The sequence below is a fragment of the Zootoca vivipara genome, chromosome 12, assembly GCF_963506605.1.
Source record: "Zootoca vivipara chromosome 12, rZooViv1.1, whole genome shotgun sequence".
NCBI classification, from domain to species: Eukaryota; Metazoa; Chordata; class Lepidosauria; order Squamata; family Lacertidae; genus Zootoca; species Zootoca vivipara.
Window position 1 is genome coordinate 31,511,304 of NC_083287.1, and position 18,942 is coordinate 31,530,245.

At 42.7% G+C, this 18,942-nt stretch overlaps 1 protein-coding gene across 11 annotated transcripts in view; it reads right to left on the reverse strand.

Annotated features, from left to right (window-relative positions):
• The window catches only part of PPP1R9A (protein phosphatase 1 regulatory subunit 9A), a 136,825-nt gene that overhangs the window by 9,528 nt on the left and 108,355 nt on the right, over nucleotides 1–18,942 (reverse strand). For 6 of the 11 annotated variants that reach the window (XM_060280759.1, XM_035129902.2, XM_035129896.2 and 3 more), the window contains 6 exons: nucleotides 12,205–12,362; nucleotides 11,393–11,684; nucleotides 6,949–7,036; nucleotides 6,770–6,847; nucleotides 5,663–5,864; nucleotides 552–671 (listed from right to left, as the gene is read on the reverse strand). In XM_060280759.1, coding sequence (XP_060136742.1) covers nucleotides 552–671; nucleotides 5,663–5,864; nucleotides 6,770–6,847; nucleotides 6,949–7,036; nucleotides 11,393–11,684; nucleotides 12,205–12,362 — 938 coding nt within the window. The remainder of the gene's footprint in view (nucleotides 1–551; nucleotides 672–5,662; nucleotides 5,865–6,769; nucleotides 6,848–6,948; nucleotides 7,037–11,392; nucleotides 11,685–12,204; nucleotides 12,363–18,942) is intronic. The other 5 variants (XM_035129901.2, XM_035129900.2, XM_035129899.2 and 2 more) reach the window with 2 other exon arrangements.

Below are 18,942 nucleotides of genomic sequence, written 5' to 3' on the forward strand. Positions count from 1 at the left end.
TAAAAACTTCCCTATACAGGGCTGCCTTCAGTTGTATAGTTATGACATCTGATGGGAGGGCGTTCCATAGGGTGGGCACACTGCTGAGAAGGCCCTCTGCCTTGTTCTTGCAGTGAGGGAACCACCAGAAGGCCCTCGGAGCTGGACCTCAGTGTCCAGGCTGAACGATGAGGGTGTAGATGCTCATTCAGGTATACAGGGTCAAGGCTGTTTGGGGCTTTAAAGGGCATCACCAACACTTTGTATTGTGCCTTGAATTTATGTACAGGGCTATGATTTTATAGGATATATGATGTCCTAAACAGTTTTCACATATAGTCTTTGACTCAAAATGCATTAGGCCGCAACAAATGGCATTGTTTCCTGTACATTTCTGAGGAGTGCACTGAACTTTTTGTTCAAGTCCACCAACAGACACATCCTGTGGTGTTTCTGATTGTGAGCTGCAGTCATAAAAAGTATTTCCCCTGCAAAGTTAAATTCTGCCAAGAGTTGTTAGCCTATTAAGTAATCCACAGGGAGCACAGGGAGTTATTTCCTGCTACGGATACCTCATCAGATGACAGTGCTATGGAGTGTGAGAACCCTGGTGTTTTCGGTTCTGTCCCTAAGCCGCTCAGATCAGCTGAACTGGTGCTGCTGGGACTGAAGTCGTCATTGAAAGTGAAATTCTGTAAGGAGACAAAGAAGAAAACCAAACCCGTCAGTCAAATGGCGGAGAATAGGCCTAAATGTCCAAATGAACTGGCTTCACCCTGCTGATTAGGCACACACAGCTCAGGAATGGCTGTGATAATTCACATACCGTGGAGTATGAAAGGAAACTCAAAGTGTTCCTCTTTACAATGTCTTGAAAAACGAAATGCAATGTCATTATCTGCAAGTGATGAAGACAGAGCTTTCTGCACACCTGGCTTGCAGTTGTAGATAGTGCGGAGCTGAAAGCTCTTGACGGAGAACAGTTGTTGGCAAGAATTTGGGTTTGTGTGTGCATGAAAATGGGCTGCCAAAAGATTGATTTTTTAGCATGGGGGGGGGGAGTGGGTGATTATTATTTTTAAATGGGTTGCTGGAAGCAGGCTGGGCACCAGGAGTGGCAGGGAGAATTCTCTCTTTTTAATGTAAATGATAGCAAAGGAGTCCCATTGGTGCCTGCCATCTCCACCCCCAACACCTTAGCTGTGGCATTCCAGGGCATTCCTGGGAAATAAAACAGCTGCAACTGAAAAATGATGTCCACCAGTGGGGACTCCCTGAGAATAAATGAAATGGAATGAGGCAGAAGATGGGTTTGGAATAATCTGACCCAGCAGAAACGAAGGATCCACTGACGTATTTCTAGGCCTGGAAATGCTAATCCTCAGAAATTCCTGATCTCCATGATATACAGAATGTTCTCATTAGGATAGGCTGTTATTTGACCACAACATCCAAGTAACTTTTTTTAAGGGGTGTGTGTGTCCCTAGCCAGAAAGGAAGTCCCGTCCCCCCCCTGCGATCAGGATCAAAAAGATTCATGGAGTCATTGCTCCTTTCCTTCTGATGGTAACTTTGTATATTATCAAACAATTTATTCTGTTCCCCATGTTTTGTGCGACAACCACACTGATTATCTGAAAGATAGGCATAGCTCAACAATCAAAATGAACACAAAACAGACATTTTGCCCCTTATCAATGCAATGAGAAACACATCACATTTTATAGCAAAGACAAGTAACGAGGAGCGATTCCCAACAAAGCACTTTATGATATGTACATTTGGTAAAATCCATCCAAATTGCCATTAGAGGAATCCTGCAATGGCATACGCCAGGCTAAAAACAACAGCAACAATGCAGTTAAAATGAGCAAACAGACAGACAGACAAACAAACAAACAAACAAACCCCCAAAATCAAGATACTTATGAAGCTTTTGAGGTTAATTGAAAACAAACAGGCCACATACTCTTAAAAACCAGCAATGGGCTATGTCAACCATACATAAACCCATATCTGTTTTGGAGGTGAAACTTAAAAGGAGAACTGAAACAGAAAAGCATTCATATATTAAATTTTAGCTTTTGGCTGTAGCATACTCCAAAAACATAATGAATAATATTTCTGGCTAAAATGCAAAGGAGAATTTTAAGCATTAGTTTTCACCAGTAAGTTCTGCATGCTATGGCAAGTTTCTTTATTTTGTGATGTTTGTAAAACACAAAGAACATCGAGGCACAACACTTTCGTTTTTCCAGGAGGCTCCTTTGAAGACAACCTCCTGCGCATGCCCTGAAATTTAGTTGTTCATTTCGTAGTCCTGGAAGCCTCGGCTTTGGGCCGAGCTAGAGATTATGCAGATCTCCCAACACTTTTTCATTTAGTCAAATAATGCAGGCGTGCAGAATGGGAAGGGTGGTGGCCTATTTGCTCACACAATTGTGGCTGTGGTGCTCAACTGATTTTCCCTGAACAGCTTTCCTGATCCAAAATCTCTCTCCCTGCCCCCTTTCTATTGCATGCACAGTTTTCAGACCTACAAAGGAGTGGGATGGTGGAAGGTTCAGGTGCTGTGCCTGTTCTCGCCACTGCCTTACATCACCCCAGGTGTGTTTTCTGAGCATGACAGCCACATCTGGTGGACTTGTTGGCTTAGCAACAGCTCCTAGGGAGAGATTTACATGAAATATGGCTTGGGTGACTAAGCACTCTGACTCTATTCTTTCCCATGAAAACTGGCGACATTGCCTGCTGCTGAATTTGAGTAAAAGTGTGGGTGGTGGCGGAATGGGGGAGGTAGAGGATAGGATCAAGCCTAATCTGGACCTTAACAGAATTTCCTTTCCTAAATATCTCTGTCACTGTCACTGCTCTTGAGCCATTTGTCCAACATTTGTCCTTTTCCATGGAGACTTTTAAGAATGGAGAGGTTTTGTGCTGGGAAGGAGCTGTCCTCTCGACATTGGCATGACTGCTGCTTACATGGATGGGGCTGAGGAGGTGGGTTCATGTGGATGCACTGGTGGTAGTGTCAGATGGATGGTCTCACTTTCATTGGCATAGCCCCAGCCTTATCCCCGCCCCAGTCCCATCTAGGTAAGCAACGACTATGCTGGTGTCAGGAGCAGGTGCGCCGGGTATAGGGGGCAGAGGGGGCACCAGCTCCCCCCATATTTTGAGGGGGCCGCCACCCCCTGCCAGGCATCCTCTGTGTGCCCCAGCTCCCGCCTGGCAGCCCAGGAGCCAGACGGCAGCTGGGATGAGCAAGCGCAAAGATTGCCCTCTGCGAGTCCTGCTCCCTCCCGGCACATGCCGGATGCTGTCACTTGGCCGCGCACCCTCAATGTGGGGGACAAGTCGGTGCCCCTAGTCAGAAGGGTGGCTATGACCCGCTGCACAGACCACGATCAGTTGCGGGGGCTTGTCTAACAGGGCTGCTTTACGCAGGTCAGGTGAACACAGCTGTAGCTTCAGAAACATGAGCACTTGCTATGTAACCACCTACTTAACAACCAGTGAGTTAAAAGCAAATGTTGCCACCTTGATAGTTCAAGGAGGAGCTCTTCTCGGTTTTCAAGCCTAACTTTTGTCGAGAAACACTGACACAGGAAGCTAGGATAAGGCAAGAGCAGACTGCAGACAGAAAGCACAAGGCAATGTACAGTAAATATAGTGTCTGATTAGGATTTTATCTTTGCTGCAGGGCTTCCCCTTCTTTAAAGCCACACAGCAGAAGCAGTGGTGCTGACCATGCTTTTGATTTAAGCACTGAGCTGTAGCAAACATGTAATTTAACCAGTTTCAATTGAAAAGGGCTGTATGGTGTATAACAGAGAAGTGTGTCACCGTGTAAAAAGTGATGCCCTGAATCGGTGAAACCAAGATCTGAAAATGCATTTCACAAAGAGATGAAAAAAGCCAAGTTACAGCACTAAGCTTTCCCCCTTTTGCTTCGTAAAAGACGGTGACTTCATTTACCTGCTATTTATACTTACTTGCCTTTTAAAAAGGCATTTAAATGCGGCTTTATTCAAATGAGGTTCTTTTTGCATTCATCCCCTACTGGACACAGATGACCAAATATGCAGTGGTTTCGCCGTGGTTCTGAACTCCTTGGTTGAAATTACAACTTGGCGGTTCTGGCTGGCTGCTCCCATAAAAGTTCAATTCGTACACACAAAAGTCCAGTCCACACATTCCACAAAGGACAGAAGCAGTGTGCAGGAAAGAACAGTAAAAGACCCGCGAAACCTGGCCTATGCAGACCTCATTAATATGAATGGAAGACGTGTAATATGGTTTCAATGGAGAACATAGGAAGCTGTCTTATATTGAGCAGAACCACTGCTGCACCCAGCTCAGTATTGCTCACACTGACTGGCAGACAGCATCTTGCCCTGGAGACAGTCTCAGCTTGGCTACACATCAACCAAGGCGTGTTTTCAGAGCACAACAATCACACAAACTATTTGAATTTCATTTTCACCCTCATATTGGTCAAAGGGATTCTCAAGGAATGCTGCAGAGATGAAGCTGTACAAAATATTATTTGCAAGCTACCATGCTAAGAGCATCATGCAAGCACGTTAAAAAGAAAAAAAGGACCAACATTCATTTTAAACAATTCAATTTTTCTTAGTTCAGAAGAACTTCAAAATGGAATTAAACGTAATACCCAAGATGCTTGACAGGAACATCTTGTCTGGTGAAAGGAGCGGGAATGACAAAGAAATGAAGAGATGGAACAGTGACATTTTGTTTAAAATGTGCCAATATTTCAGTGGGATGTGTTAAAGCTGACCCTACAATCAATGCGGTAGTCAAAGCAACATATTTCAGTGTGGCTCAAAATACTTACTTGCACTTTAGGTGAGAACTTGCAAAAATAAAACAAAATAAAAATCGCAGGATTTTTTTTAAAAAAAGCAAAATGGATGTTGGAGCAATGAGGCCATGCCGATCAACAGTTTCTGGATACTGCAGAAGGAGAGGGTTCTTTGCAGAAGCTTAATTTGTGCATAATTTCTGCAAGATTGCAGCATCATGTGCCTTCAAACCATGATCTGGAACATGGATTTCTCTTTCCTTTTTGTTTTCATTTAGAATAGGGTTTTTTATTATTGTATTATGAAAAAGCTTCAATATAATTTTATGGGACAATAGCTTTGGGAAAGAAGAGGGTTTGCCCTACAATTTGGGTTTGCAAATACAGTGATAGGCTTTTAACAGGGAAGTGGGTCCTGTTCCCTCTCCCCCCTTGGCAACTTTGAACATTACATGTTGCACATTCCCTCTTTCCTTTCTTTCATGCTTGGTTCCCATGGGTTCTTTTTTATCCAAGAAAGCCAAAGAGCTGTACCTGTTACCTGCCATGGTTTTCCCCCCTACACGTCTACAAATTAAGCAAGTTCATTAAAAAGCCCGAACAAAGATTGTCCAGCTATATATGCTGGCATCAAGTCCACACTGAACTTGGCAGTTTGACACTAGCATATAAATTACTCTGATAACATTCATTGAAGAGACACAGAAGACAACCTGGAATGCTCATATCACATTTTTGCTGAACAATGAACATGTTGCTTGCAGTTACTATAACGTAGATCCTTTGCGTTAAGCCAGTAATAGCAACCTCGCTTAAGCCACTCCATGCACTGGGGAGAAGGTACTTTGCATTTTCTACCTTGGACCCCTTTTTAGCTGGACTTAGATTTTCAGAGGAAGGATCAGTTGAGCTGGTAGGTGAAGGCAGATTGCTGGAAGAATTGGATCTCCTGCTGCTCTCTCCATACCATGCAAATGGAATAGGACTATGTGGGAGAGAGGAGGATCGCTTGATTAAAGACACTCTACTTGCTGAGCACTCCAACAGCTCCTTAGTTGTCCTGTTTAACACAAGGTAGCAATGCACATAGATTAGACTTTTAAAAACTATAAAGTCGCCACAGACAAGAAAAGGGTAAAGATACATTTTATGAGGCAGCACAAAGTATTAAAAACCTACCATCAACCATACAGCAAAGAATAGTAATTTCATGCTATTCAGGTATCGCCTGAAACATTAACTGTTCTTCATTGTACAGGCTATTTGGGTAGTCCTAAACAAATTAACAAAAGCTACTATGAAGTAAGGGACCCAGGTGGCACTGTGGGTTAAACCACAGAGGCTAGGGCTTGCCGATCAGAAGGTCGGCGGTTTGAATCCCTGCAACAGGGTGAGCTCCCGTTGCTTGGCCCCAGCTCCTGCCCACCTAGCAGTTCGAAAGCACGTCAAAGTGCAAGTAGATAAATAGGTACCGCTCCAAGCGGGAAGGTAAATGGCGTTTCCGTGCGCTGCTCTGGTTCGCCAGAAGCGGCTTTGTCATGCTGACCACATGACCCGGAAGCTGTACGCCGGCTACCTTGGCCAATAACGCGAGATGAGCGCCACAACCCCAGAGCCGGACATGACTGGACCTAATGGTCAGGGGTCCCTTTACCTTTACTGTGAAGTAAGATGTTGCTAGAGATGTAGCACTTTCTTTTTTTTAACCAGCAGCAGATAGTTTAGTGGCTGCAACTATACCTGGGGGGAAAAGCAGCTCTGGCCTTTGTTGTTGATGCCTTGGTTACAACTAGTCTGGACTTTTGCAGTGCTCTCTATATGGGGCTCGTGTAAATTGCACAGCTTGAAGGCTGGAAGACAGTAGGACTGCAATCCAATGCACACTTATGAGCAAGTAAGCTCCACTCAACACAGTAGGACTTATGTGGGCCTGAAATTGGTTATATCCATGCTATTCACTCATACCTGCAGCCAGTAGAGACCCTAATTGCTTCCTTCTCTCTCCTCTTCTTGCCTTTGTTAGAACTCCTACTCAAGGGAGCCCTACAATGTTAAAAGAGTCAGTGTCCAAAAGGTAGTACACCATTGATTTATTCATTTTAAAAAAAGGTTTTAATCTTCGTTAATGAGAAATCAATGCTTACCCCAAGTTCACAAACTTTTGTTTTATTGTCCTTATATGCCCTGTAGAAGGGCTGGATGTTCTTGGGGGTTGTATACCTGTGGCACCATCTAGGACATATTTGTACATTAAAAAAAAAACACCACAGTTCATTATAGCCATTTGTGTTTTACCATTAAAATAGCACTTTGTTTTTGCATCCAGAAGAATTCACACACACACACACACACACACATCATGACAGGTCAAACATGTATTATTTTAGTTACAGGTAGGTAGCCGTGATGAAGTGTGCATGCACACGAAAGCTCATACCAAAATAAAAACTTAGTTGGTCTTTAAGGTGCTACTGAAGGAATTTTTTTATTTATTATTTTATTATTCAAGGAGGGCAAAACGTTGACCGTAAATGTATGGACAATATGCCTGCTAGGAAAGACCTTTGCTGTAATCTAAAATTCTGTATTTGCATACAGAGGGGGTCAGCAGGTTCAGTCAAAACCTTTGTTGAAGTTTAACAGCTGAAGAGACAAGCAGCTTGTTAAACTGAACTGTGGCTTGCTTCTTTGGCAGTGGGAACTGCTGTAGTAAAAACATTTTTAAGAGGGTCAACCCATGCATGAGAATCTTCCCTCTGTACAAGAGCTAGACTCTTTAGATCAGGCATGTCAAACCTGCGGCCCTCCAGATGTTTTGGCCTACAACTCCCATGATCCCTAGCTAGCAGGACCAGTGGTTGGGGAAGATGGGAATTGTAGTCCAAAACATCTGGAGGGCCGCAGGTTTGACATGCCTGCTTTAGATCATAAGCCTGGGCAACAATCAGTTCTTGTTTTCGTGCAATCACTAGAAAAATCTCAACTATGTCTCAAATTCTTCATGTCGCTTACTTGCCTATTTGCCACCATTCAATCCCAACCAAAGGGCTGTGGATGACTTGATAATTTACCATGTACTTATATACATACAGAAGCTTACACTTCGTAAGAAATTAAAAGTCCAAAGAAAACTGGAGTAAAAGGAAATACTATGTGCAGTGATAATGTGTGCCTGCATAACATTGAAAAATACAAGAAAAGACAGAAAGATTAAGACACATTTCAGTGATATCTACTGCAATGGCTAATTAGTACTGATGCTGCTAATGTAAAATTCAGGGCCCAGGGCCCATGTTTCTTTCTTTCTTTCTTTCTTTCTTTCTTTCTTTCTTTCTTTCTTTCTTTCTTTCTTTCTTTCTTTCTTTCTTTCTTTCATGTAGCGAGAAGCTCTGTTTCTGTATACCATCACTTTGCAGCTCTAAGCAAATAATCCAGTTGCAATAGATGGTACTGGTAATTCTTTTCAGGAAAAGATGCGAGGAAATGAGCATGTTTGCATACAGACATGCAAGCCAGGACCCAAAGAGGTGCAATGCTCCACAGCAACGCACGGGCTTCAAAGTCCCTTCTTCCCTGACAGCAAACCTGCTATTCAACAAACCAGCCCTGAATGCTGTGGAAGCCTCAAAAACACCCTTTGATGCACAGCGAGCAGATGCTTTTCAGAAACAAAGAAGCAAAAAGCTTGCTGTGCAAGCAAGACTTTGCATATGCCTAAAAGGGCTCCTTGGATCCTGGTCAGAACGTGTATTTGCGCTGTTACAAATGTACTATTTTTATAGTGCACTTTGAAACCTCCCCTGGGGTGAGAAATGCAGAAAGGCTTTTCAATCACGAAGGGCAAACTTCCCGTGTTAACAAGCGCAAGCAAACTATATAAATCTAGGGGAACATAGCAAAAAGGTATTTTAAAACAACAGAGGGGATGCAGAGAAGCTGCTAGGTGTACACATGCGCCTGTGTGTTTGAGAGAGAAGGAAGACGGACTGCAAATGTCCCCTTCTGGCAAGATGCCACACGCCTAATGGGGTTAAAAAGTCTGACGGATCTGTGACTGTTAGGGGGCCTTGGGGTTACATTAGACCGCTAGGAAAGGGGTTGGAGTTGAAACAGTCTTGTGCTTTGTGCTGAATTTACTTAGTAGGAGATTGACATCAAAAGTGTAACGTATTCCTTTGCTAGCAGGCCCGGGTGCCAAAAGGAGCCCTCCAGGCCTCCCTAGCTGGCCCACGGGACTCTCCCCAGTTGTGCCCCCCTGTCCCTAGGCCACACCCCTTCCGTCCTCTGCCTGGCTGAATGTGTCCTTGAACAGTGGAATGTGACCAAGAACAGTCCTCTCGCTTGCCTGGTAGGAGAGATGTAAGTACAGGCAAGTCCCCACTTATGTGCATTCAAGGTATAAACGGCTGTGCATCACCGCGAACATGGACATGGCACGGAAAAGGGGCAAAAACACCCCTAAAAGAGCACAAAAATGGCACAAAGCAGCACCTAGCAATCCCACAAGCCTTTGAAAGTGCAATTGTAGGAGCCTTTGCACCAACCTTTGAGGCCTACAGAGAGTTGGGAGTTTGAGCAAGGAGGTTCGGAGTGGTGGGGTTCGATGGATTTTTTGTTTTTTTCAAAGGTTTTTAAAGGGTTTCCAGAGGCTTTTTCGATGGTGTTCCAAATATATGTGATTTCATTTAAACACACGTTGCCACGTAAATGGGGAATTGTCTGTACAGAAACCGTGGGCTTATGCGTGGCTGCCCTGCAGCCTTCTGCATGAAGACAAGTCATACCTGTTGCCCATGGTCCCTGGAAGACTGCCTAAGGCAGGGTTCCCAAACTAAGACCCGGGGGCCGGATGCGGCCCAATCGCCTTCTAAATCCGGCCCATGGATGGTCCGGGAATCAGCATGTTTTTACATGAGTAGAATGTGTTCTTTTATTTAAAATGCACCTCTGGGTTATTTGTGGTGCCTGCCTGGTGTTTTTACATGAGTAGAATGTGTGCTTTTATTTAAAATGCATCTCTGGGTTATTTGTGGGGCATAGGAATTCATTCATACATTTTTTCAAAACATAGTCTGGCCCCCCACAAGGTCTGAGGGACAGTGGACCAGCCCCCTTCTGAAAATGTTTGCTGACCCATGGCCTAAGGGGAAATGAGGCCCCCAGGCTGAAAATGACCCCCCCAATCTCTTGCATTGTATTGTAAAAGAAAAGGAGGAGGAAACTTTCTAATTATCAAATGCTTCCTACTGGAGCACAGAATTGTTGTGCCCCAATTAGAAATGCTTGCAAGAGAGGTCTTATTACATTCAAATATTTCTACGCTGAAGCAAATGTTTTCACTTTGATTCTAACATATTCATCAAAATATGCTTTTACACTTAATACTGGTTGTATAACACTCCTGGTGGGAAAAACATGGGATTCTCCAGTGATTAAACATTATTGAGGAATAATCATTATTAAGTAATTCTTGCTTGAGTGGGGTCATTGAGAGCAATTCTGATTGCGTGTGTGAGTTATTAGGAACAAAGGAGATGATGAATACAAAGGAAGAACAGTAATTGAGTTCAAGACTCTATATTTATTTATACTACAACCCCCCCACACACACGCACACTGAGGCACCAATTCACACAATTCAGAGAGTGTCACAATCCACTAGTTTTTGTCAGCCTGGCATAAGGCAATTCCCTATGTTCTTGATCATACTTTGAGAGCTGTATATGTGCAAGAATTTTCTTGAGCTATGTATTTTTCCATGAAGATGGCAGGCAAACTAAAACACGAGCTTTTCTACCACCTTCACTTCTGAAGTGCAATACATCGATTCAATCCATCTCTGAAACGTCAATCACAAGTAGATACAAAAGCACTGGACCTTCTCTCACAGAATGTGAATTCCTGATATTGTACTTAAAGCACTGCTAGGTTTCAGAACAAATCTAAACTAAGTTCTCCCCAATCTAAATTGTGTGTCCTTAATATAAGGCAAAGACTGTATTTCACAGAATTCTGCAAATGTTTAAAATAATTGAGACATATTCCAATTGTATCTCCCGAATCACTCATTCCAAAATCAGCCTTAGAAAAAAGCAATGGTTTTAACTAAATGGTTTAAAAGCTCAGAATGACAAAGAGGAGAAGACCAGACTTTCTAATTAGGGAAGTGCATAAAATGTTTTGTTGGACCCTTAATTTATGACCATTTGGTTTTTTTTAAATTACATTTATCTACCACCCATATAACTGAGTTCTTTGGGGGTGGTTTATAGATAACTAAAAATGCAAACCACAGTTCAATATTTGACCCCTTAAACCTATTACAAATAAATAAAAGACAAGTAAAACCAACACAAACAAGGCAACTTAAAAGCAACATAAAACAGCTAGCAAATATCTATGAACACCGACATGTATCATTGAATTTAAAAGGCCCGTGAGAACAAAAATGTATTCACCTGGTACCTAAGTGTGGGGAGCCAGGTGACTCTTCTCTGGGAGGCGATAGAAGGACACAACCACCGACAACTGAACTCATTACATATAGCGAGAAAACTAACGCAGCAGCATGCAAAGTCACAGCTATACCTTCATCATGGAAGATACTCCTGCTGGTTGGATGACGCACAGGTGAAGCTTCGTAGCTCAGACAGGATTTTGAAGGTGAGGAGAGTGGAGTATCTCCATGGGAACATACAACACTCGTGTACGGCCGCACTTCGTCCTGGTTTCCAGTTACGTTGTCAAATGCAAGCGATGCACTGCTAGCCACGGGGGAAAGGGAGGAAGCACCAGAATCTGATGCTGGTGAGGAGGCTCTCACACACATAGGCAGAGGTGATTTGGTAATGTGCATGGGAATACCGTAACTGCGCGAAGGCTGTTGATATAAGAGATTGTGAAGCAGGTTATGGCATTTCAGGAACCAACCACACAGTGAGTTACTTTGAAAGCGCAAGTTCACCTCTTCGGCACCTGCTTTCCAACCCGTGTCTCCTATCGGAGCGATATTCCGATAATTTTGCACCGTTAAGCTTTTACCTTATCTGCTTTCCATTTGTAACCATTTCCTTTTCAAGGATTAGCATTTCAAGCTCTCTGAATCTAAATAAAATGACCCTGCTAAGCATTGACTCGGTTGGGTTTGAATAAAAAGAATTAATAACATATTGGGGGGGTGGGGAGGAAATAATGAAAGGGAGCACATCAGAATGCGTGTAAAATTAAATCAGAAGTCTTGAAACTGCTGAAAGAACACAGGTGTTTTACCTTCAAACTGGGAGAAGAAATACCTTCTTTCATTGTACATTTTCATCACAAATTAGTAAACACCGCCAGGGAGGGAGCATGGTGAAAGGAAACAACTGATGAGAAGGTTGGGGAGGAGAGAGAAGAATTACCTTTCTTTCAAGGCTGTCCTCTCCATCTGTGGAGCTGATACTGTCATACAGTCTTGTTCTAGTTGGTCTTGACCTTTTGTTCTTCACTGAAAGCTGAACTCGAGTCTTCAGTGCTTTTGAGTCCAGCCTTTCTGTCTCAGGAACTGCTTCATTAAAATCTTGAGAGAGAGAGAGAGAGAGAGAGAGAGAGAGAGAGAGAGAGAGAGAGAGAGAGAGAAGAAAATCACGACCTGCATTTAAACATGCCACTATCTGGAGATACAGCCTGCAATTCTATACAAATCAAACCGTATTCTCATACATGTTGATCAAAATGTCATGCCCTTATTTCAGTGGAAACCATTGTCCCTTTGCTGTCATCAGATTGTGTACAACCTTGGTGCCGCTGCATGGAAATGAGAGCATCAGAAGATGCTGAAGCCTCAGGAGGACCCGTGGGAAGCGAAAGGGCAAACCATTGTATTATAAAGTACACACAGTTGACGGACAGTTTAGTTCAGCCACTGAGGTGTGGTGGTTTAATATAGCTACCTTGCCGGTATGACTCTACTTAAGATAGTACATATGAAAACAGAAGTCAGAGCTAAGAAGAATCAGGCTTAAAGAAGAACTGTAAGCAACCCTTGGATCTTAAAAATATAAACACTCCAGAGTCACGGTACAATACCATCTATGCTCACTAGGGTGATGACTTTTTTTACAACCTCATTTCCCTGTATGAGCTTTAATTAAAGATTAGATAAAATCTTACTTTCAAAGAGATTTGATTTTAAAAAAAACCTCACGCACAAAATTATTTTAAAAAATTTATTTATCAGTTTTTTGACCATTTTTGAAGTCACTGTAAGCAGATATAAAATTGAACCCAAGCTTTAGAGTCACATATGTACAACATTATATAGGGCCATCAAACACACAAGGAAGCTTTTTTCAGCTGCAGTAACAGTATAGAAGCCGCTAGAGGACAATGTTTTGCTACCTCTCCTGTAGGTTCTTTTCCCAGCATGCCCGGCAGGGTCTGCTGGCTGAGTTTTGAGGTCCCAAAAAGGGGCTTTTACCTTGCACAGGTGTGACATTTGTATACCCTATGTTGCTAAGAACACTCCCCATTGTGGAATGTGGCGTTGTGTCCAAATTTGATATGAAATATATATAGAATTGTTAATACAATTTTATGAAATGGTAAAACGACATACAAAAAATTTTTAAGATGGTTTGTGCGTGACCTTTTTAAATATGTCAATGGAATATACCTCATTTTAGTCATTAATAGGCAAAAGTTCATCCATTTGTGCTACAGGACATAATTTTTGAGAGGAAAAATGGAAAAAGTCATCACCCTAATGCTCACACACCTGCATATGATGTAATAGCTAAAGAGGTGAGGATATGACACACAAACTGCACCCCTACACCGACCTACATTCGGACATGGAACCAGACAGGTTTTTAAAATGCAGCTGCTGCTGTATTAGGAAATACAGCTGCTGCTGCATTAGGATATTTTCACAGAATTCTCAGAATCATCACCAAAACACACTTCCCAGCATTCCATGAGAGAAGTCACAACCATTTAACACCGGTCCTGATGTCAAAGAGATAAATAACTACCTGACATTTGGAAGACATCTGAAGGCAGCCCTGTTCAGGGAAGTTTTTAATGTGTGACATGTTAATGTATTTTAAATCTTATAATAATAATAATTTATTATTTATACCCTGCCCATCTGGCTGGGTTTCCCCAGACACTCTGGGCGGCTTCCAACCGAATATTAAAAACGGTACAGCATCAAACATTAAAAGCTTCCCTAAACAGGGCCGCCTTCTGTTGTCTCTTAAAAGTAAAATAGTTACGTATTGCCTTGACATCTGCTGGGAGCGAGTTCCACAGGGCAGGTGCCACTACCGAGAAGGCCCTCTGTCTGGTTCCCTGCAACCTCACTTCTCGCAATAAAACCCAGCCAGCTGGGCGGGGTATAAATAAGAAATTATTATTATTATTATTATTATTATTATTATTATTATTATTATTATTATTATAACTTTGTACCTAGATGTTAAAAAAATAGTGGGGAAGAGATCAAGATTTGTACAACAGTGTGTAGGGATGTCTGTTAATCCTTTACCTTACTCTGTAGTCCTGCCAATGGAAGCTTCCCCTCTAAGTGCAAATAGCTGCTTTGGGAGGAGGGTGTGGTTTTCATACAGATCACAGATCACATGTGTGTGTGCAGGGAGAGGGCTAGCCTCCTCACACATTGAAGTCCTGATCACATGCACCCTGTGGTTGCTATTTAAATGTTAAAAATCAAGCATGTTAATTGTGATCTTGCAATTAATATCATGTCTAGCTTGCTCCTCAGTTTGTAATAGAAGTACACATGTAATTATATCCTATGAGAAGCAGGTGCAAATAGGCTTATATAACCAATACCCACCCCCCATATTTTTTTAAAAAATATGTAAGTAAGTACACAGGCAAAATGGGACCCAAATGGCATAAACATGGTTTTGACGGAGTCAGCTGAGACTTTTGCCGCTGATTGCGCAAATGGAATCAGCATGTACCCTTTTGTGTCACTATGGTTACCTAAGTCCAAAAGATCTTCATAAGGTGTTTGAAACAATAATAGCCTTAATGCCTCACAAAGAGTACTTAGAGAGGATTTCAATTTAAAAGGAGGGGCAGGAGAGAATTAACTCCTGAAGGCAATTATGCTGAAGCAATTATTTATAGTCAAGAGAGGATTCAGGAACAAGCACAATAGGTTAACAGGAATTAACTTATTTTGCCAAGTGAATATTTCAGCGTGATTAATATAAAGAGAACAGCAACAACCCAATGGGGCTGAGGGGAAGAAGTCAGGCGAAAATTGGCAATACACCTTGGGGTGTGTTCAACACACTCGATTCTCCTCTACAAAAATTGTTCCTCTTGCCACTCCAATTGCACTTTAAACCATCTCAGGTTCAAAGAGCAGTTTGGGGGCTTTGCATGTAGGGCAGTCACAGGAAGCTACCTTACAAATGGAGTCACATGGTTGGTCATCCAGCTCATGAATGTCTACACTTAACTGTTAATGGTTCTCCAGGATTCCAGATGGGGTGCATTGTGTGTCCAGGGGCCTTTCGCCTGGACATGCAATCAAAGCAGGTGCTCTGCCACTGAGCTGCAGTCTCTTCTCAAACACTGCACACATAGTGTTTATCCTTCTGCCTGCTGCCACCCCAGTTTCCCTTTAAAACTCCAAAAAATGCTTTGTGAATGTACAAGAGTTAAGACAGAAGTCTGGCTGCTCTAAGAAGCTGCATCAAAACAAACAGTAATTCAGGGTTGTTGTTGCTGCTGCTGTTGTTTTTTCCTAAAAATGTTGGATTGCAACCTAAACTAATTCTTTGCTCCGACCTTCTTTCTTCAGGGTTACGCATCTATGAAGTCTATTTTCCACGCAACACGCTCAAAGTAATGTGCCAAACAGAAGGGTGACAAAGGAGGAAGTTTTATAACTAACCAGCAAAGTAAATAGTAACATGATACACGGTGGCATTCACTCAAAAGCTTTCCTAAGAAATTTGAAACTACAGAATTAACTGCATTGCTACTGACATTTTAAAAGCACCACATTTCTGTACATGGTGCTTTCTTTTTTAAAAAAGTTGCTTTAAGAAAACAAACACGGCAGGGCTTTCAAGCCAGCAAGTTATGGACAGAAGATTATTTTAATCATAGCATGTATGCCGCCTCTTCTAAAATGGTGTTATAGAACAGAAAATGGCAGTGGCACTGTTAAGAGGGGTCCAAGGGAAGCGGCATGGGGCAGCAACAAGACCCAGGTTCCAAACTGAGCTATTCAGACTAGAATCAAGATCTGCCTCCATTGCATAACTTGTCACCACATTGGGCAGAGGCCACATTCAGTTATTGGTATTGTTGCGAGCTTTTGCAATTTTGCAGGCATCTAGGATTCTCTCTTCACTACACACACACACACACACACACACACACACACACACACACACACACAGGCTGTAAGACTTCACCATCAAGCAATTCATTCCGTCTTTGAAATAGGAATAAATTATGCATTTAGAGCATAATACTGTCCATGAGGATTCCCACCATCTCACATTACCATGCTCTGAAATATCAGAGGAGGGTATCTATTATCATTTCATCGGAAAGGGGGGGGGGAGAGACAAACTAGCAGTTTCTAACACACATCTAAAAAAGTGTATATTTCTTAAGGAGCAGAGGAGGAATTAGATACTTCCTGCTCCTAGTCAAATGCTTAACATTTCTTGCAACAGCTGCTTCTTGCCTGAATTGCACAATGGTCTCATGACTCAGAATGCCCCACAGAGTTGCCATAGGCTAAGAAAACACTCCCTTATTATATGCCACTATCTCTCAAAAAAGCATTTCAGCCTGATAGATGGTCTCCAAAAGCTATTTTTTGAGCATTTTGCATCATACGGGGAAGGGGAACCTGTGGCCATCTGGATATTCTTGGACTACAATTGCTGTCACACCTAACCATTGGCCACGTTGGTTGGGGCTGATGGGACTTGGAGTCCACCAACCTTTGGAAGGCCTGTGGCTCCCTATTCCTATTGTTCATCTATCAAAAGTTTAAGTAAAAGCTTGGCCCTAGCTATACTGCATTTGCTCATAGATATCCATAGGACAGTTCAATCACACAGATACGATGGAATTATAACTGAGGGTTGTGGGCAATACCTTCACTTCACAAAATATGCATTCTTGACATGGAAAACACTTTTTTGTGTAGGAACCAGCACATAGACACTATGTCTACACACATATATTTCACCCTTATGTACATGGGGAATGTTGTAGCGTGCTATAGCAAATTAAGCTTTCCCAGAGTGTATACGGACAATGAAATGTGATGGGCCTACCACTGCACACAGGTTTCACATTGTTTCCTTTGTAGAAAGTGCTTATGTGCAATGCATGAAGTGGCCTCAAAACCAGTGCCTTTAATGAAGAGTCCCATTAAAGGTAGAGGGACCCCTGACCATTAGGTCCAATCGTGGACGACTGCGACGAACCCAAGGACTTTGCCACCAATTAATATGCGACAAACCCAGTCCCGGCGTTGTCACTAAACTTTCGGGGATCCTTCTTAATATGAGACGAAATGTCCTCCCTCTCTGTTACTAAAACTGACACAGGAATCCAGGGGTGAAACCACCACCCCCCACTTCTGTGAGTTTAGATACCCAGCTGGAATAACTAAGCACATCCACTAACATTTAAGAAAGCTTTATTACTAGAGGTCTTTTAAACGCGTAATGGTTTCATGTGTACAGGCTCTTAGATCATATTCTTAGTTTCAATTAACAATGGCTAGATACTATAATTCAATTAAACTCCTCAGAACACTTTATCTCCTACGCCTACCCACACTCTCCCTCGCTCCCACAACCCTCTCCTCGAATTAACTGCCTCCCATTCCTTTTAAACTCCTGGCAGTCCCGCCCCTCAGGAATGGAATGCGTCATTTATCCAGGAGGTTGGGGTTTAACTCTCTGCACCCTGGAGTTCTTTTGCCCACCAGGCCAATCCGTCACAACGACTCTGGGGTTGCGGTGCTCATCTCGCTTTACTGGCAGAGGGAGCCGGCGTACAGCTTCCGGGTCATGTGGCCAGCATGACTGAGCCGATTCTGGCGAACCAGAGCAGCACACGGAAACGCCATTTACCTTCCCGCTGGAGCAGTACCTAATTATCTACTTGCACTTTGACATGCTTTCGAACTGCTAGGTTGGCAGGAGCAGGGACCGAACAACGGGAGCTTACCCTGTCGCGGGGATTCGAACCGCTAACCTTCTGATTGGCAAGCCCTAGGCTCTGTGGTTTAACCCACAGCACCACCCACATCCCTTAGAGTCCCATTACACCCTTGCAATTCTGTTAGCAGAGCAGCAAGATTCACTACTCCAGTTGTCATGATGGACTTATATATGCACTGAACATCAGAGCACTCAGTTCTAGAGAATCGTGTACGCCCTCAACATCACAGCATTCTGTTCTTATTTCCTCTCTTTAAAAATCTATATGCTAAGGACATTTGCTGAAAGAAAATTATAAAGAATCTATTAAGGTACAGCCACAGTCGAAAGCCTATGCATAACCAGCAAAGGGCCGTGCAAGCAGATACGCTGCTCCTATGATGAATGGAGGTTCTCATATGCCTATGGGGGTTCGTGTCCACATGTGAAGATGGCAGATGTGTGTTGAAGTGTGGATCTGCCAAAATAACACACTGAGCCTTACTTCCTGCAGGAGATATTTCCTCAGTCATGTTCCATATCCAGGACTGAGCACAGATCAGAGAAAAGTAGTATGAGAAAGGGACTAAAGGAAAGCTAGTGGTGACATGTTAGGGGAGAGAATATCGGTCTTCATGTACTTTTGGTACTTAGATGACTGCACACAGATCTGCCTCCGATCTATTTTGGCCCAAATACATCCCTTTGTACATGTAAACTACATATTTAACTATCAACACACACACACACACACACAGAGAGAGAGAGACGTCCATACGTTTACACAAACGATTCGTTTATTTTGGACCCCTTTTGAAAACTGTGATGTCTTGTTCTCAAGTACACAACATAAAAAAAAACAGATATAGGAGATAGAAGAGGAAATATAGATTTATATTCTTAACCTTTTTATTAGCACAATGTCAACAATGAACGGGGATA